The sequence below is a fragment of the Muscardinus avellanarius genome (genome assembly GCF_963383645.1).
Source record: "Muscardinus avellanarius genome assembly, chromosome: 10".
Taxonomy (NCBI): domain Eukaryota; kingdom Metazoa; phylum Chordata; class Mammalia; order Rodentia; family Gliridae; genus Muscardinus; species Muscardinus avellanarius.
The window spans coordinates 87,746,384-87,766,403 of record NC_137796.1 but is presented as its reverse complement, the minus strand read 5'-3'; the positions used below and the strand labels follow the sequence as shown (position 1 = coordinate 87,766,403).

At 44.4% G+C, this 20,020-nt stretch overlaps 1 protein-coding gene across 1 annotated transcript; it reads left to right on the top strand.

Moving 5' to 3' along the window:
- Nucleotides 1-1,488: 1,488 nt before the first annotated feature.
- TMEM248 (transmembrane protein 248) lies at nt 1,489-19,746 on the top strand (the record flags this gene model as incomplete). Its single annotated transcript, XM_080703881.1, has 7 exons — nt 1,489-1,647; nt 6,335-6,620; nt 11,244-11,394; nt 13,333-13,516; nt 16,555-16,698; nt 19,005-19,124; nt 19,639-19,746. The coding sequence occupies 7 exons, from the start codon at nt 1,489-1,491 to the stop codon at nt 19,744-19,746; spliced, it is 1,152 nt and encodes a 383-aa protein (XP_080560007.1).
- Nucleotides 19,747-20,020: the final 274 nt, after the last annotated feature.

The window sequence follows — 20,020 nt, the reverse complement described above, 5'->3', positions numbered from 1 at the left end:
AAATAAAAAATAGGGCTGGGCATGTAGCTCGTATGTAGAATGTCCTGGGTTCAATCCCTAGTGACACACACCCAACAACAACAACAACAAAAACAAACAAAATATACTGTGCCTTAAAATTTAAAAACAAATATAGGCAGTTTCAGCCAGGCATTGTGGCATACACCTGTAATGAGACAGGAGGATCACAGGTTTCAGGCCAGCCTCAGGAGCAGTTTAGTGAGGCACCCAGCGACTCAGTACAATCCTGTTTCAAAATAAAAAAAATAGGCCAGGCGTGTAATTCCAGCATTTGGGAGGTGGAGACCGGAGGTTCACGGACAGCCTCAGCTACTTAGTGAGGCACTTTGCAACTCAGTGAAACCCTGTTTAAAAATAAAAGGACTAGCCGGGTGTGGTAGCGCACGCTTGTAATCCCCGCGCTTGGGAGGCAGAGACAGAAGGATCACGCAGGTTCGAAGCCAGCCGCGCACGCTGGCTTAGGAGACCCCGTTTCCAAAATAAAAATGTAAAAATAGGTCTGGGAGTGTAGCCCGGAGGTAGAAGGGCTTCCAGGAACCCCAGTACCACCACCAAAAAAAAAAAAAAAATAAATAAATAAATAAAAGGACTAAATCCCAGCATTTGGGAGGCTGAGATGGAATGATCACACAGATTGGAAGCCAGCCTCAGCTACTTACTCAGTCTCTTGGCAACTTAGTGAGACCCTGTTTCCAAATAAAGTATAAAATAGGTCTGAGAGTGTAGCCCGGAGGTGGAAAAGCCCCTGGGTTCCACCCCCAGTACCACACACACAAAAAAAAGAGTAAAAATAGGGCTGAGGGTGTAGCTCGGAGGTACAATGCCCCTGGGTTTTTATCTCCAGTACCACAAAACAACAACAACAACAACAAAAAAACAACAACAAAGAAAGTTGGGCGTGGTGGTGCCAGCATGCCTGTAATCCCAATATGTGGAAGGCTGAGATAAGAGAATTTCAGTTTTGAGGACAGCCTCTTAAAAATAACTAAAAACCAGGCTGAGGTTGTAGCTGGAAGGTACAGTACCCCTGGGTTCAATCCCCAGTACCAAAAATAAAGAAGGCTTGGAGTGTAGCTCAGAGGTGGAATGAGTTTAATCTCTAGTACCAAAAAAAAAAAAAAAAAAAGCAAAAAATAAAACAACTGAAGAGAGAATACATCTTAAGGTTCAACCACTAAGACAAATGGCAGTTAACATTTTAACATTTAGTGCTTTTCCTTTTAGCCTTTGGAGTTTGATTACGGTGCTGAGGCTTGAACCCAGGGCCTTGCACATGCTAAACACACACTACCACTGAGCTACAACCCCAGCTCTTTGCAGCCATTTCTCAGATTCAACAGTGAGTGTCTCTTTGACCCCCCTCCCCCAAGGCTACCAACGGAAATCAAGTAGACGCATCACTTTTCTTTTTGCAAGCCAGTCCACAATCTTCTGGTTGATTTCTTTCAGGTGGAGCTGATCAGAATAATGTTCAGCATCAACCCCCTGGAGAACCTGAAGCTGTACATCAGCAGTCGGCCTCCCCTGGTGGTCTTCATGATCAGTGTGAGCGCCATGGCGATAGCTTTCCTGACCCTGGGCTATTTCTTCAAAATCAAGGAGATTAAGTCACCAGAAATGGCAGAGGTACGGTATAGTCTAACTTCTTTCAGGCTGCCTGGACCCTGTAGAGTGGGGCAACACCTTTGGTTCTCATGCACTTGTATTTGATTATGACTTTTTTTTTTCTCCTAGTTTATTCAGAATTTTCTGTCTTTCATCTCCCCATAGCTTGTTTTGCTAGAATACCTAGAGAGTGTTTGATTTATATAATGCTCCCAGTTTCAGTTAGACTATTTGAAAAATGAAATAGATGTATTTTGGAGACTATATTTGCAAAGCAATTTGTTTTCAGAAGTGGGAGAAGCCAGTGCATGCTCTTGTAATCCCAGTACTTGGGAGGCTGAGATAGGAGGATGGTGGTTCTCAGCCAGCCTCAGCTATTTAGTGAGACCCTCTGCAACTTAATGAGACTTTGTTTCAAAATAAAGATTAATAAAGCTGGGCATGGTGGCTCATGCATGTAATCCCTGCACTTAGGAGGCTGAGACAGGAGGATCACGCAGGTTCAAAGCACCAGCCTCAGCACTTAGTGAAGCTTTCAACAACTTAGTGAGACCCTGTTTTCAAATAAAATATAAAATAGCCAGGCGTGGTGGCGCACGCTTGTAATCTCCGTGCTTGGGAAGCTGAGACAGGAGGATCGTGCAGGTTTGAAGGCAGCCTCAGCTACTGAGTGAGGCTCTCGGCAACTTAGCGAGACCGTTTCCAAATAAAAAATAGGTCTGGGAGTGTAGCCCGGAGGTAGAAGGGCTTCCAGGAACACCAGTACCAAAAAAAAAAACCAAAAAAAACAGTGTCTCACTAAGTTGCAGAGGTCCTCACTAAGTAGCTGAGGCTGGCTGTGAACCTGTGATCCACCTGTCTCAGCCTCCCAAGTACTGGAATTACAGGCGTGTGCAAACCACGCCTGGCTTAATACTTCTTATTTAATAGAAGTGAATCCGAATATACTCATTTAAGCCAGGCGTGGTGGCGCACGCTTGTAATCCCTGCTTGGGAGGCTGAGACAGGAGGATCACACAGGTTCGAAGCCAGCCTCAGCTACTTAGTGAGGCTCTCAGCAACTTAGTGAGACCCTGTTTCCAAATAAAGTATAAAATAGGTCTGGGAGTATAGTCTAGAGGTAGAAAAGCCCCTGGGTTCCACCCTCAGTAACACACACACATACACACACAAGAATAACTAATTTATTATTATTATATTTTTTTGTGGGTCTAGGGATGGAACTTAGGGGCATTCAACCTCCGAGGTACACCCTCTGCCCTATTTTTAATTCTTTATTTTGAAACAGGGCCAAACTAAGTTGCGGTTGGCCTCACTAAGTAGCTGAGGCTGTCAGTGAACCGCGATCCTCTGGTCTCAGCCTTCCAAATGCTGGGATTACAAGTGTCTGCCACCACGCCGGGCTATCATTTATTCTTTTTTGTGTTAGAGATTCTGCTGAGTTAGTGATGTGGGGTAGTGACTGGTAGGGCAAGTCTGTTCCCATTTTACAGATTCTGAAGTATCACCTCACACCTCTTTCTTCTTGGATTTGCACAAGTGAGGTTGCGATTGAGATTGTGTTGTTGCTTGTGTGTGTGTGTGTGTGTGTGTGTGTGTGTGTGTGTGTCTGTCTGTCTTGTGTGCATGTGCATGCGTGCTTTGTGAAGTAGAGTTCCACAGTTGGAATGTAGGCTTTCTCCTGTGCTCTGGTAGCATCATAGATCAAAAATGATTCTGGCAGGATAGACATTCTTCACATATGAACATACTTTAACAGAGTTAAAGTAACAAGTTTTATTTATTTTATTTCTTTATTTTTGGTGGTATTGGGGATGGAACCCAGGGGCCTTCTCCCTCCAGGCTACACTCCCAGACCTATTTTATATTTTATTTGGAAACAGGGTCTCTTAAAGCCAGTGCGGCTGGCTTCTAACCTGCGCGATCCTCTTGTTTCAGCCTCCCAAGCGCGGGGATTACAAGCGTGTGCCACCATGCCTGGCTAAGTAACAAGTTTTAACTATTTATGTTTTAAAGCCCTTTCAAAGAGTCTTTCAGCAAGAGGCTGGCTTAATTCTTCCTCTTTTCTGACCCTATTCAAGTCCGTAAAGGTTGTGTGTGATGCTGAGTGTGGTGATGCATACCTGTAATCCTAGTACTTGGGAGACTGACATGGGAGTCATGGGTTTGAGGACAGCCTCAGCAACTATGGAGACTCTCTAGTGAGACCCTGTTTCAAAATAAAAATAAAATTGGGATAGGGTTGTAGCTCAGAGATAGAATGCCTCTGGGTCCAATCCCAAGCTACACTCCCACACCTGTTTTACTTCTTATTTTAAAACAGGGTCTCACTAAGTTGCAGAGAGCCTCACTAAGTAGCTGTTATCCTCCTGTCTTAGCTTCCCAAATACTGACTGGGATTACAAGTGTGCACCATTATGCCCAGTTTTGAGGTCTTCTTTCAACTCTCTATATTATTTTTTTAATTTTTTCAACTCTATATATTATTATTTTTGTGATGCTAAGGATTGAACTCAGGAGCTTATTCTATCTCCAAGCTACACCCCAACCCTAATTATTATTATTATTATTATTATTATTATTATTATTTTTATTATTAAAAAATTTGAAAATGGTCTCCCTAAGTTGTTGAGAGCCTTGCTAAGTTGCAGAGGTTGTTCTTAAACCTGCAATCCTCCTGTCTCAGCCTCCCAAGTCTTGGGATTACAGGGATGTTTACCATCCCTGGCTACTAGATGGTCTTCTGAGTTTGTTGGTGTTAGAGAAACGGAATTTGATATATTTAGTCTTACTAAATATCAACACAATTGTACGAATGCTATGAGCATAGACCACTTGACTGCTTGGGGATTACTTAAATGGCATTTTAAAAGTAATGTAGTGCCGGGCATGGTGGCCTATGCTTGTAATCTCCATGCTTGGGAGGCGGAGACAGGAGGATCGAGCAGGTTCAAAGCCAGCTGCACTGGCTTAAGAGAACCTGTTTCCAGATAAAAAGTATAAAAATAGGTCTGGGAGTATAGCCCAAAGGTAGAAGGGTTTCCAGGAACCCCAGTACCACCACCAAAAAAAAAAAAGTACTATTTTTATTTTTATTTGCGGGTCTGAGGATGGAACCCAGGGGCATTCTACCTCCGAGCTACACCCCCTGCCCTATATTTATTTATTTATTTATGTATTTATTTATTTATTTATTTATTTATTTATTTTTGGTGGTACTGGGGTTCCTGGAAGCCCTTCTACCTCTGGGCTACACTCCCAGACCTATTTTTACATTTTTTTAAATTTGGAAACAGGTCTCCTAAGCCAGCACCCGCGGCTGGCTTCGAACCTGCGCGATCCTCCTGTCTCCACCTCCCAAGCGCGGGGATTACAAGCGTGCGCCACCACGCCCAGCTTATTTATTTATTTATTTATTTATTTATTTATTTATTTATTTATTTTTTATTTTTTTGGTGGTACTGGGGTTCCTGGAAGCCCTTCTACCTCCGGGCTACACTCCCAGACCTATTTTTACATTTTTATTTGGAAACAGGGTCTCCTAAGCCAGCGCGCGCGGCTGGCTTCGAACCTGCGTGATCCTCCTGTCTCTGCCTCCCAAGCGCGGGGATTACAAGGGTGCGCCACCACGCCCGGCCTTATTATTTATTTTGAAATGGTCTTGCTGAGTTGCTGAGGGCCTCACTAAGTAGCTGAGGCTGTCCGCGAACCACAATCCTCTTGTCTCAGCCTCCCAAATGCTGGGATTACAAGTGTGTGCCACCACATCCGGCTCAGTAATACTATTTTTAGAGTAATTAGAAATATAAATAGTAATACTATTTTTAGAATATTTAGAAATACAAGTGTGCACCACCAAGCCCAGCTTGAATTTCAGCTAAATTTAAAATAGACCCTGGTAAGCTGGGCGTGGTGGCGCACGTTTATAAATAGCCTTGCTTGGGAGGCTGAGACAGGAGGATCGCACAGGTTTGAAGCCAGCCTCAGCTACTTAGTAAGGCTCTCAGCAACTTAGACCCTATTTTCAAATAAAAATATAAAATAGGTCTGGGAATATAGCCCAGAGGTAGAAAAGCCCCTGGGTTCCACCCCCAGTACCACTAAAGAAAAAAAAAAGACCCTGGTAGGTTCTTTACTATGTTCATATCTATTTAACTATGGTATCATTAGCAATATGTGTTTTTAACACTACATTATGATTTAAGCCATCATTACAAGATGTTATATTAAAAGAAAGTTGGAGCCAGGTGTGATGGCCTGTGCTTGTGGCTGAGACCGAAGGATCGTGGTTTGCGGACAGCCTCAGCTACTTAGCGAGGCCCTCCGTAACTTAGACCGTGTTTCACAATAAAGAATAAAAAATAGGGCTAGGGGTGTAGCTCAGAGGTAAAATGCTCCTGGGTTCCATCCCCAGTACTGCAAATGAATGAATGAATGAATGAATGAATGCAGTTTCTTGAATGTTTCTTTACTTTCAGTGGGGTATTTAATCTCTTATGTCCACGAGGTGTTCATATTTTAGATTATGAATGTGAAAGTGACTAGGAAAGCCACACTGTTCTGCCAGTGCAAGAGGGTGGTGGCTCTGCAGTCACTATTTGAAATGCCTGGTGTGAAGGGCTGCCTCATTGAGGTGATGGCTGTATCCCTGCAGTGGGAGACTTTGGGACTGCTCACATTTTTTTTCCTTTATTTCACTTTACTGAAGGATTGGAATACTTTTCTGCTGCGGTTTAATGATTTGGACTTGTGTGTATCAGAAAATGAAACATTAAAGCATCTCTCAAATGACACCACGACTCCGGAGAGCACAGTGACGAGCGGGCAGGCCAGAGTGTCCACGCAGCCGCCCCAGACCCTGGAGGACTCGGGCCCAGTGAACATCTCCGTGGCAATCACCCTCACCCTGGATCCACTCAGACCCTTTGGAGGCTACTCTCGCAACGTCACCCATCTGTACTCGACCATTTTAGGACATCAGATTGGACTTTCAGGTGCTTGAGTGCTAGCTGCTTTTTTCTTGGGTTTTGTTTTCAGAATTTTTGGGCAGCAACTAAAAGTATTAGCCACATATGGGCTTACTCATCCTGTACTTTCAGTATATTTTGCTTTTGCATGTGTCTCTTTTTATTGGGCTTGAACTACATGAAGTCAAGAAGGAGCCATTTCACCGGGCGTGGTGGCGCACGCTTGTAATCTCCGTGCTTGGGAGGCTGAGATGGGAGGATCTCACAGGTTGGAAGCCAGCCTCAGCTACTTAGTGAGGCTCTCAGCAACTTAGTGACACCCTGTTTCCAAATAGTGTATAAAATAGGTCTGGGAGTGTAGCCCGGAGGGAGAAAAGCCCCTGGGTTCCTCCCTTAGTATCACAAAAAAAAAATAAAAAAAGGAGCCATTTCCATTTTATACTCTCACTTAGTAAAGTGGAAGTGCTCAGCATGTGGTAGTCTCTTATAAAGCTGTAACAAGAATGAGAAACTGATGGGACCTACGGGTGGAGCTCAGTGGCAGAGTCCTTGCCTAGCATGCATGAGGCCCTGGTTCCAGCCTGCATGTGTGCGTGAACTGAAAACCTGTAAGATCTGTTTTTGTCCTTAGTAAAGGTGAGCCTTGAGCGACACAGGATTTTTTTTTTTTTTTAAGATTTAAAGAAGTTTATTAGAAAGATAGAAATACAGAAAATAGAAATACAGCCCCATGCCAAAGTGGCATGGGGGGGTGACTCGAAATGAATAGAAAGATAGAAATATAGAAAATAGATACAAATACAGCCCCATGCCAAAGTGGCATGGGGGGGTGACTTGAAATGAATACATCTGAGTGACACAGGTTTGAACTGCATGGGCTCATCTATACTTGGCTTTTTTTTTTTTTTTTAAAGATTTGTAACAACTTTACAGATGAGCTGTGTAGTCCAGAAATACCAAATAAATTAAGAAAAAGTTAGGTATGTCATGAGTACATAAAATGTATGTAGATAATTTATAAGACATGGATACATAAAGTATGTGTAGATAAGAGTTTATTTTAAGCCAGGCGTGGTGGTGCATGCTTGTAATCCCAGTATTCGGGAGGCTGAGACCGGAGGATTGTGGTTCGTGGACAGCCTCAGCTACTTGGGCCCTCTGCAACTCAGTGAGACCCAGTTTCAAAATAAAGAATAAAAAATAGGGCAGGGGGTGTAGCTCAGAGGTTGAATGCCCCTAGGTTCCATCCCCAGACCTGCAAAAAAAAAAAAAAATTTACAACATAAAATGCCTAAGCTGGGCCTGGTGGTGCGAGCTTGTAATCCCAGTGTTTGGGAGGCTGAGAGGAGGATCACAGGTTTGAGGACAGCCTTAGTAACATAGGGAGACTCTCAGCGACTTAGTGAAACTCTGTTTCCATATAAAAAATAAAATAGGGCTGGGGATGTATCTTGGAGGTAGAGTGTCCCTGGGTTCAATCTCCAGTGCCACAAAAAAATAAATGAAATATCCTGAAGTCTTTTATAAAAAATTAAAATTTGCTGGGTGTGGTGGTACACGATGATAATTCCAGCATTTGGGAGGCTGAGACTGGAGGATTATGGTTTGCAGACAGCCTCAGCTAAGCTACTTAGGCCCTTTGTAACTCATTGAGACCTTGTTTCAAAATAAAGAATAAAAAATAGGGGTGGGGGTGTAACTTGGAGGTAGAATGCCCCTGGGTTCAATTCCCAGTACCCCCCTCCAAAAAAAAAAAAAAAAAAATTTAAGCCTGGTGTGGTGGTGTACGCTTGGAATCCCAGTATTTGGGAGGCTGAGGCAGGAGGATTGTGGAGGTTCGAAGCCAGTCTCAGCTACTCAGTGAGGCTCTCTGCAACTTAGTGAGACCCTGTTTCCAAATAAAATATAAAATAGGTTTGAGAGTATAGCCCGGAGGTTTAATCCCCAGTACAAGAGGGGGAGGGGGAATCAAACTTCCTGCATATAAGCACAGACTGTGCTTAGTGCCATTTGCTAGTGAGAGAAATGTAAGCAGACATAAAGGTACAGTATTAAATTATAACTCTTAAGCTGGGTGTGGTGGTTCACCCCTGTATTCCCAGTGCTTGGGAGGCTGAGACAGGAGGATTGTAGGTTCGAGGCCAGCCCCAGAAATATAGTGAGACTTTCAGCAATTTAGTGAAACTGTTTCCATTTTAAAAATAGGGCTAAGTGTGTAGATCAGAGGTAGAATGCCCCTGGGTTCAGTCCTCAGTACCAAAAAAAATTGTAACTTCATAAAATTAACTCCTGTCATAGTTTCATACCTGTCTCCTGTTGCTGTTGTGAGGATCTCAAATATTGCAGGTGCACACTTAACACAGTGTGATGCTAATCATGGCTGCACGAGCAGCTCGTCTGTTTAGTGAATTGCAGAGTGCAGTGAACAGCAATCTCACCGCTCTTGTGTATTTTTCCATATATAATACACATAACATGCAGAATGTATGCTAATTGACTCATTGATAAGGCTTCTGGTTAGCAGCAGCTGTTAGTAGTTAGCTGGGGGAGTCAAAAGTCATACTCAGATTTTTGCCTGGGGGGTTCAGCACCCTTAAGTACTCTGTTGTTCCTGGGTCATCTGTGTCTAAAAACACATAAATTTTAATCAGGTTTATCCTACTGGAGTTGTCAGTACTTGCTACAAATCCATTGCTGTTAGTCTACTTTTCTTTCCCCTCTGGTGCTGGGATTGAACCCAGGCCTCATGCGTGCTTGGTGAGGTTTTTTTTGGTGGTGGTACTGGGGTTCCTGGAAACCCTTCTACCTTCGGGCTACTATCCCAGACCTATTTTTTATATTTTTATTTGGAAACAGGGTCTCCTAAGCCAGCGCGGCTGGCTTTGAACCTGTGCGATCCTCCTGTCTCCGGCTCCCAAGCGCGGGGATTACAAGCGTGCGCCACCACGCCCGGCGAGTTTTTTTTTTTTTTTTTAACTAGGTCTACATGTGTTTTGAAATGCCCACTGTTAACTGAGTCCTGTGCTAGCTGCTAGGGAGAGCTAGAAAAAGCCTAAGATCTGATCTCTTCCTCTTGGGATTTTGGGGGAAGAGCCAAAGATAACATGAGTGAACACCAGGCACAACTCCCGGCACGAAGAAACTGCTATGTAAGTGCTTATTATATAATGAAGAATAAACACCTTTAGCAGCTTAGCAAGACCCTGTTTCAAAATTTAAAAAAATGGGTGGCTAGCCTCAGCTACTTAGTGAGACCCTGTTTCAAAATAAAGAATAAAAAATAGGGCTGGGGCTATAGCTCAGTGGTAGAATGCCCCTGGGTTCCATCCCCAGTACCACAAGCAAAAAACAAAAAACAAAAACAAAAGCTGGGGTATGTGGGTGTAGCTCAGGGAGAATGAATGTCCCTGGGTTCAATCCCAGTACTAAACGAAAACCTGATCAGGGCTAAACCCAGGATAGACTAAGTGATTTGGGAGGACAAGAAAGTTCTGGAAGATGTGGAAAAGTCTGGAAATGCTTCAAATGAACAGCTCCGACCTTGGAAGATTAACCAAAAGCCTTTTTTGTAAAGTCCTTAACGGAACTTGTGAGGTCTGTTCCCATGGTAATCAAGACTTCTGGGTTTTCTTTTTTTTTTTTGTGTGTGTGTGTGGTACTGGGGATGGAACCCAGGGGGATTTAACTCCAAACTACACCCTCAGCCCTATTTTTTTATTCTTTATTTTGAAACAGAGTTTCACTGAATTGCAAAGGGCCTTACTAAGCAGTAGCTGAGGCTGTCCGTGAATCACGGTCCTCCTGTCTCAGTCTCCTAAATGGTGAGGACTTCTGCGTTTTCTGTGTACTAAGTGGACCTTTTTTGCTTGGTATAGCTTTAGGACACCTTGGTTTTTTTTTTTTTTTTGGTGGTCCTGGGGGTGGAACCCAGGGGCATTCTACCACTGAGCAATAGCCCCAGCCTTATTCTTTATTCTTTATTCTTTATTTTGAAACAGAGTCTCACTGAGTTGCAAAGGGGCTCACTAAGTAGCTGAGGCTAGCCACCCTTTTTTTTAAAAGGCTATACTCCCAGACCTTTTTTTTATATTTTATTTGGAAACAGGGTCTCACTAAGTTGCTGAAAGCCTCACTAAGTAGCTGAGGCTGGCTTCGAACCTGTGCAATCCTCCTGTCTCAGCCTCCCAAGTGCGGGGATTACAAGCGTGTGCACCATGCCCGGCAGGACACCTTGGTTTTATTAAGCTTTGTTACTTACTTCAGATGAAGCTTGTTATACCTTGTGATCCTCAGTTTGTACGTATGTAGAAAGGGGCAGTAACCCTTCTAGGTCACATTTGGGGTAAACTTTGAGTAAAGCAGTACCTATAAAGGCAGGTTGAAAATGGTAAGCGCGCTGTGTAGATGCTGAAGCGGCGTGGCCACGCTTCCCTGCTCAGGCACCCTCCGCTCGTGCTGACATCTCCAGGCCCCTCCAATTCCCTCTTCTGCGTCACTGTAGTTGAGCAGGACTCAAACGAGTTGGGATCAAGACTGTTCTCACAAAGGCACGTGCCTGGGCTGATAGGTGCCCCTGGATGGGTTTGATTTCAGGATTCACTTGAATCCTAAGGAATAACACATACATTTTTTGTTTTTTGTCTTTCATAGGCAGGGAAGCTCACGAGGAGATAAACATCACCTTTACCCTGCCCACAGCTTGGAGCTCAGATGACTGTGCTCTTCACGGTCACTGTGAGCAAGTGGTGTTCACAGCCTGCATGACCCTCACGGCTGCTGCCGGCGTGTTCCCTGTCACTGTGTAAGTGCGCCTGCGCCTTGTGAGTGTGTGTGGGGAGTGCCAGACGGCACGGGTGACTGGGAGCGCCAGCAGAAATTCTCACTGTGGCTTTTGCATTGCCTTGCTTTTTGGATTGATCACCATCCAGACCTGGCTAACGGGTTAAGTTTATTTTGGAACTCTAAAGGTAGATTTCTGCATAGAAATATATCAGAAAGTTGGTGCTTCAACAGGGCAGTAAAAGCACCTGGGGTTGTTGTTGAATGTTCTTGGGCTGCCCCTCTTACCAAGGAGGAGGAACGGGTCACGGCAGAAGGCAGCAGGAGCTGTAGGACTTGGTCCTCTGACCAGGGCCACTCATAATTAAGGCTGCCTAACAGTTCCATTCATCTCCATTACCCAGAAAGTTTTAGTTTTTAAATTGAGTACAAACTGAACCTTATTTTCTACTAAACAAATACAGTTTCTTTTTTTTGTAGTGCTGGGAATTGAACCCAGGGGCATTCTACCTCCGAAATACACCCCCAGCCTGATTTTTTAAATTAATTTTATTTTTTGAAACAGGGTCACACTAGGTTGCGGAGGGCCTCACTAAGTAGCTGAGGCTGGCCACAAACCCAGATCCTCCTGTCTCAGCCTTCCAAGTACTGGGATTACACGCGTTCACCAACGCGCCTGGCAACAAATACAATTTCTGAAACTTGGTTTGTGTGTTGTTTTTGAACAGCAGTCAGTGTTAATCACTTTGTATTTAAGGTTTTTTTTTTTTTTTGTGGTACTGGAGTTCCTGGAAGCCCTTCTACCTCTGGGCTACACTCCCAGACCTATTTTACACTTTTTTAAAATTTGGAAACAGGGTCTCTAAGCTAGCGTGCCTGGCTTCAAACCTGCGCGATCCTCCTGTTTCTGCCTCCCAAGTGCGGGGATTACAAGCATGTGCCACCACGCTAGGCTTTTCGTTGTTTTTTGCCTCTTTGTAAAGGAGATAATGATCTATAGAGCAGGATGGGAAATACACACAATACAGCCTACTTTTTTCTGGGTCTGGGGATGGAACCCAGGGGTGTTCTACCTCCGAGCTACACCCCCAGTCCTGTTTTTAATTAATTAATTAATTAATTAATTATTTTGCGGGTCTGGGGATGGAACCCAGGGGCATTCAACCTCTAAGCTACACCCCCTGCCCAATTTTTTATTCTTTATTTTGAAACCGGGTCTCACTGAGTGTCATAGGGCGTCACTAAGTAGCTGAGGTTGTCCGTGAACTGCGATCCTCCGATCTCAGCCTCCCGAATGCTGGGATTACAAGCGTGCACCACCATGCCCGGCTCTTTATTTTGAAACAGGGTCTCACCTAGTTGCTGAGGGTCTCACTAAATAGCTGAGGCTGTCCATGAAACACAATCCTCAGGTCTCAGCCTCCCAAATGCTGGGATTACAAGTGTGCACCACCACACCCAGAAATACAGCTTACTTTAAAAACTTGTGGTGAATCTTCTAAAAATTATCCTGGGATATATCTATATGAGACATTTGGAGGTTTTCAGGACAAGATCAGATAAATGTTATTTGGTGTTCTAAAAATATCTGATGTGGATTTTTTATTTGCTTTGAGTTATACCTATGAGTTTAGATAATTCAAAAAAGTAGACTTAGAAAGAACAGGGTTGACCATATAGATGTGAGAGACTGTGGGTTGAAATCTGAAGCAAAAATCCAATACCCAGACTCCTAAATGTCAGATGCCTTTATCTTTTTCTATTATGTGTTTATTTAAAAAATAGTATCTTTAAACTTAAAAATGTAATGGTGTGTATTCCAAAGAAAGATGAGATTGTCAGAAACATTTTACTTTTCCTTTCCACACGTGTTGCAGTGTTTAGTGTTATGACAGGTACCGTGGGGTAGACCTCAGTAAATGTCTCAGGTCGCTGAGCACCTGTCTCTCTCTCTCTGCAGACAGCCACCACACTGTGTTCCTGATACATACAGCAACGCCACGCTCTGGTACAAGATCTTCACAACAGCCAGAGACGCCAACACAAAATACGCTCAGGATTACAATCCTTTCTGGTGTTACAAAGGGGCCATTGGAAAAGTCTATCATGCTTTAAATCCCAAGCTGACAGTTATCGTTCCAGATGTAAGTGAGGAAGATACCGTGTGTGTCCTGAACCATGAGTGAGGGCCTGTTTCCTTCCCTGGGTTGGCTTAGTCCCTGCAGTCTAGATTGCCGGCTGGGGTTGGCCTGAGTGAGTCATGGAGACTTGGAAAAACACCCTCCCTGTGGCTAGAACAGGTTGTTTCTTTTATTTTCTGTTTTGCTCAGCAACCGTTATTCATTGAGCAAGTCCTGTCCACCTGACTCATAAGGCTTCCAAGGCTACTTGTGTGGTCTTGCTGATGTACCCAGCTATTCATACAAGAGGGTTTGTTTGGTATCAGCATGTGCAATAGATACTGCTGTTTGTGGTTCATAAAGGTAGAAGTAAGTAGAAGAAGAAGGTAACTGTTTGGCTAGATATTGTGGTCTAAATAGGAAAACATTGCTACTTAGTTTGGAAGGTGATATGCTAATGTTCATCTTTTTTTGGTGGTACTGGGGATGGAACCAATAGTTGCTCTACCACTGAGCTACACCCCAGCCCCTTGTATTTTTCTTTTGAGACAGGGTCCCATGTGGCCCAGGCTGGCCTCGAGCCTGTGGTCCTCCTGCCTCGTGTTGAAGTACTGGGTTACAGATTACAGATGAGCTCCACAGCTTCGGGCTCTAGCTTTCTCCTTTTAGCTGATATTTTTCAAGTGCTGTTTTCTTCTTGTCAGTGTCTGTTGGTGGATTTCTCTTCTTTTGGCCGAGCCCTTTCCCTTTCTGTGGCTCATTTTATCAAGCCCTGGCAGTGGGTAGGCCAGGGCCTGCAGGAGCGCGCAGTGGAGACCAGGTGGGGCGGTGGTGGGCCAGGCTCCACAGGCCCTTCTCCTGGGCAGGCTGGCCGTGTGTGGGCTGCAGGACATGGGTAAGGCAGCATCCAGACGCCTGGGCTGCCGTGGGAGATGTGTAAAAGGGAGGGTGCCTATGTCCGATGTCGAGAAGATAGGAGATGTGAGAAGGAAAGGAAGCCTGTCTGGGCTTTTCTTTTTTTTTTTTTGGATGGTACTAGGGGTGGAACCCAGAGGCTTTCTACCTCCGGGCTATACTCCCAGACCTTTTTTTTATATTTTATTTGGAAACAGGGTCCTCACTAAGTAGCTGAGGCTGGCTTCGAACCCATGCGAGCCTCCTGTCTCAGTCTCCCAAGCGCGGGGATTACAAGCGTGCGCCACCACGCCCGGCTTGTGTCTGGGCCTCTTTTTTCCCTTGTCCCCAGCCAGCCTGGTGGTGACGGTGTGGGAGGGAGGTCAGGGAATCAAGCATGACTGCAGTGTTCTCAGCAGAGACTTACAGAAGTGGGGACATGCTGAGGGAGGGAATGCCTCTAGGGGGTGTGCGAGTGCTTCCTGGTGGGGAAGCAGGAAGGATTAAGGGTGTGGGCTCCAAGCCAGGTGGGCGAGGTGGCACATGCTTGTAATCTCAGTAAATGGGAGGCTGAGACAGGAGGATCGCAGGTTCAAGACTAGCCTCAGCAAGACCCTGTTTAAAAAAAATAAAATCAGGTTGGGGGTATAGCTTGAACACCGCCCCTGAGTTCAATCCTCAGTACCTACTATAAAAAAGAATTTAGGCTCAGCCTTTAAGCTTTCCCCCTGAAAGAATTTGAAGGAAGAGGATGTGTCTAGAGAAAAATAGGGGTTGCAGACTGGTCTTGGGCTTTAACAAAGGGGGAGGCCTGCAGTGGGAGGGTACAGGCAGTGTGGGGTGGAAGCCAGGGCAGAGAGAGGAGTGGGTGGTCCCTACCAGAGATGATCAGAATGCCATGTCTTCATGAGAGCCAGCCATGGTGCTTTAGCTTAAGAATCAAAGTTGATACAGCTTTAGAGATTGGGACTCACATCTCTAGAAACTCAGCATTGAAACAATTCTGAAATTACAGCACACAGTAACTTAGACCCTGTTTCAAAATAAAAGCTGGAGCCAGACATGTTGGCACATGCTGGTACTTAGAGACAGGATGATTGCAGATTCCAGGCCAGCCTTAACAACTTAGCAAGTCCCTAAGCAACTTACTAAACCCTATTTCAAAATGAAAAGTAAGCCGAATGTGGTAATGCCTGTAATCCCAGTAATTGGGAGGCAGAGACAGGAGGATTTCAGGTTCAAGACCAGCCTCAGCAAGTACTGAGACTTTCAGCAACCTAATAGGACCCTGTTTAAAAAAAATAAAATTGGGCATTGGAGTGGGGTGTAGTTCAGAGGTAAAATGCTTCTGGGTTCAATCTACAATATCAAAAAGACAAAAAAAAAAAAAAAAGAAAAGAAAAGAAAAGGAAAGAAAGAAAAAGAAGCCAGGCGTGGTGGCGCACACTTGTAATCCCAGCATTCGGGAGGCTGAGACCAGAGGATCGCAGTTTGTGGACAGCCTCAGTTACTTAGTGAGGCCCTCCATAACTTAGATCCTGTTTCAAAATGAAGAATAAAAGATAGGGTTGGGGATGTAGATCACAGGTCGAATGCCCCTGGGTTTCATCCCCACACCCACAAAAAAAAAAAAAAAAAAAGAAAATGTGGCTGGTTGGATAGTTCAGAAGTACAGTATCCCTTGGGTGTCAATCTCCAGACCCCCCCCCCCACACACACACAGTTGGACATAGTGGTGCATGCCTATAATCCCTGTACTTGGGATGCTGAGGCTTGAGGTTTGAGGCCAACCTTAGCAACTTAGACTTGTTTCAAGGTAAAAAGAGCTGGGGATTTAACTCAAGTGTAAAATAGTGCTGGAGGTGAAGCTTAGCAGTAGAATGCCCCTGGGTTCAATCTCCTTACCACTAAAAATGAAGTCAGTAACTCAGACTGATATGGTGGCACATGCCTGTAATCTCAGTACATGGGAGGCAGAGACAGAAGGATCTGAGGTTTGAGGCCAACCTTAGTAATTTAGAACCTATTTCCAAGTAAAAAATAAAAATTGAACTAGGAGTGTAGCTCCAAGGTAGACTGCCCCTGGGTTCAATCCCCAGCACCACACATGCACACAAAAAAGCCAGCAACTCAGTGCAGATGTTTTTGTTCTTTTCTCTTTTATTTAGGATGACCGTTCGTTAATAAATTTGCATCTCATGCACACCAGTTACTTCCTCTTCGTGATGGTGATAACAATGTTTTGCTATGCTGTGATCAAAGGCAGACCCAGCAAATTGCGTCAGAGCAATCCTGAATTTTGTCCTGAGAAGGTGAGCACTGGCTGGAGCCCGGCCCGCCAGAGGCTTCGTGCACAGAGCTGCCCAGGCAGTCTTCACCCCAGTCACTGTGAGAAGCACCATTCTACCTAAGAAACGAGGCTCTCACTATTCATTGGAAATAGTCTGCAGGGGCCAGGGATGTACCTTAGTGGCAGAGTGCTTTCCTGGCATGTATAAGGTGCTGGGTTCTATTCCTACCACTGTAAAAACAAACAAGCAAAAACCAAAACAAAACTAGACTTTACCCTGAGCCTAAATTATGGTGTTGGATTTTCAACATCAAGTTGTCTTAGCTGTTAAAGGGCATGTCTGTGGCAGTTGTTTTGGAATCTCCTTTGGAGAACCACTGACCCTGGTTAGACTGCCTTCCTTCCATCAGCATGAGAAAGCTAACAGAAGGCCCCAAACTGCTAACTTTGGCAGATTTAAAAGCTTGAGCTGGCTGGGCGCGGTGGCGCTGTAATCCCTGCGCTTGGGAGGTGGAGACAGGAGGATCGCGCAGGTCCGAAGCCAGCCACACTGGCTTTAAGAGACCCTGTTTCCAAATAAAAATATAAAATAGGTCTGGGAGTGTAGCCTGGAGGTAGAGGGGTTTCCAGGAACCCCAGTACCACGAAAAACAAACAAACAAACAAAAAAACAGACTTGAGCTGTTACCTTTAAAAACTGCTAATTCCTGGGCATGGTCATGGTGCACTATTGTAATCCCAGTATTTGGGAGGCTGAAACAGGAGGATCGCAGTTGAGGTTCCCTGCAGCTTAGACTCTGTTTCAAAATAAATAAAATTTGGCTGGGGGTATAGCTCAGAGGTAGAATACCCCTGGGTATTTAATCCTCAGTACAAAACCAAACCAAAACCAGTTAATTCTCTCAGCAGTTGTTCCACTGATCTGCAGCTTCTGGCAGGGGGCTTAGATTTTATTCATTCCTTCATAGATGAGATTGTTTTCTTAGGGACTTAGTAATTCCCCTGCCTGATAGGCACGTGCAGTTGGTGTGGGCCCTGGTCTCTGGGCAGGTGGTGCCAGTGGGGTTGGGTTACTTGGACTCCCTGTCTGACTGCATTGCCTGCCTTTCTTTCTAGGTGGCTTTGGCTGAAGCCTAATCCCACAGCTCCTGTTTTGTGAGAGAGACTGAGAGAACCATAATCATTGCCTGCTGAACCCAGCCAGGGCCTGGCCGCTCTGAATACACGATCTTGCAATGTTGGGTTATTCCAGCCAAAGACATTTCAAGTGCCTGTAACTGATTTGTACATATTTATAAAAATCTATTCGGAAATCGGTCCAACGATGCACGTGCTTTGCACTGGATGCAGTTAGAACCCTTCAGCCTCGCCCGTGGACCTGTGACTCGGAGACTTCTGTGTGGCACTAGAGAGGATTCTGGGATCTTGTTGCAGCAGAAGAGGTCACAGTGTTCGTGAGCAAGGTCACAGGCTGCTTCACTGGTGGGGTTGAGGTTTGCTTTGGTTCTTTAAGCCCGACATGTACAGAATGTTGGAAGCAGTCTGCGCCTTTGATATGATATGCATTTCCAAAGCCACCAATCCATTTTGCGGAGTTCATGTGTCTGTGGCTTAATAGTCATAGTAACAACAGTAATGCTTTTTTTTTTCTTCATTTTGCTTGCAAGGAAACATACCTATCTAAGTTTTTTTTTTTAAAGAAATAAATTAGTCACATTTTAATACTACTCTAGTTAAGACAGACTTGTGCTTTTATCCTGAGGAAAAAGTTAAATACTTAAAAGTCACCTCATGGTAAAGATCTAAGTTTCATTTTCCACGGCATAGAACCTGGTCTTGAGATGGCACAGAATGTTCTACTGTATTTTTATTCCTTTGCCCCCTTCCTCTATTATAAAAGTTAAAGCAGCTTCCTCACCCAAATGGCTTAAAAATTAAGCAGACAGCTCTAGAATAGCAGCTGCTCTGCTTTCTGGAATGTAGACAACTGTATGGGCAAAGAATGATGCTTTGGTAGAATTGTCATGAAAGGGTTTCTTTTTTGAAAAGAAGACGAATTTTTAATTTGCATTTATTTTTATGTATGTACCTTATCTGAAGGAAATGGCAGCTACTAGACTCGTAAAATTATGAAAATGATGCCTGTGAAATGTGAAGGAACGCAATTCTGATTTGATTTTTATCAAGGAAAATCAAAAGCATTTTTCTTTTAACATTTTGATCTAGTTCCTCTTCTGCTTTTGCCCTCTAATCTTCCATCATTAAAAAAACCATGCCTTATCTTAGCCAACCCTTCGTTACTTGTTTTCTCACTGTTTTTCCCAACAGCGTTTTGCCTTAGTAACTCATCATCATGAGTGCTTTCTGAGTTCTCCCAGGCAGTGTTATAGCAGAAGGGCGATTAAAACCTCGGGCATGACTGGCGACACGTGTTTCCCTAAGCTTGAGGTCTGTAGTCTGTTCTAAGTTAGAATTAGTTTGGACAGTCTGAAAATTGTTGACCTAGGACATGTTATCCCAGGCATTCTTGAATGGGAAACAATTGTGGGCTTTTACTGAAATTTGTTAAAATAATCACTGTAGTTCCTTGATATGTTAGTATTTCATTTTTTCTCTTAGTACATTTCAAGCACAATAATGGTATTTGTCTGTCAGGTTTTTCCCTCCTCCCTTTTTCTGTATGTATGATATACGTTGCGTACATGATGCATGGCTAACTTGTTAGTTTTGCTTTCTCTTTGGAGACTTTGAAACCATTATGAACAAGATTGAGAAAGAGCCATTTGGCTTGGCCTTTAGAAATGTCAATATCATTAGGAGCATCCTATTTTAGATTAAGCTGCTACTGAATTATTAAAATCCCTATGAAGTGGAGTTCAGGGATAGAGTCATAACTGGCAGAGTAACAGCAAAGGGAAAAGGCAAGTGAAGAAAGTCAGTTTCGCTGGTTTGTTCAACCCAGCTCGCTACTGATATTAAATACCCGTGCTTTAATGACAGGATGGCTGGAATCCATAGCCAGGGAGGAACACCATCAGGCAAGAGGAGAGGAAGTGCCAAAAACGCCTGAACAATGTGACTTGTCCTGAGGCCAGGACACACTTGAAATCAACATTCACCACAGCAGGTAATCCTGAGATCTTAGAGAAGCACAGTCAGGTGCACGAAGGAAGGCTGGGGAAGAGGAGGCGTGGGCCCTGGTCGAGGGCCGGGCCTGAAGGGACTTCCTTGGGCTCTGGAAGTTCAGGGGACTCGTCACCTTCTGGGCACATACAGTCCCCACCCGTCCCTCAGCCATCTCTTGCTGGTGGACCGCAGGGTTGGGCGGGTGTCGGAGGCAGGGC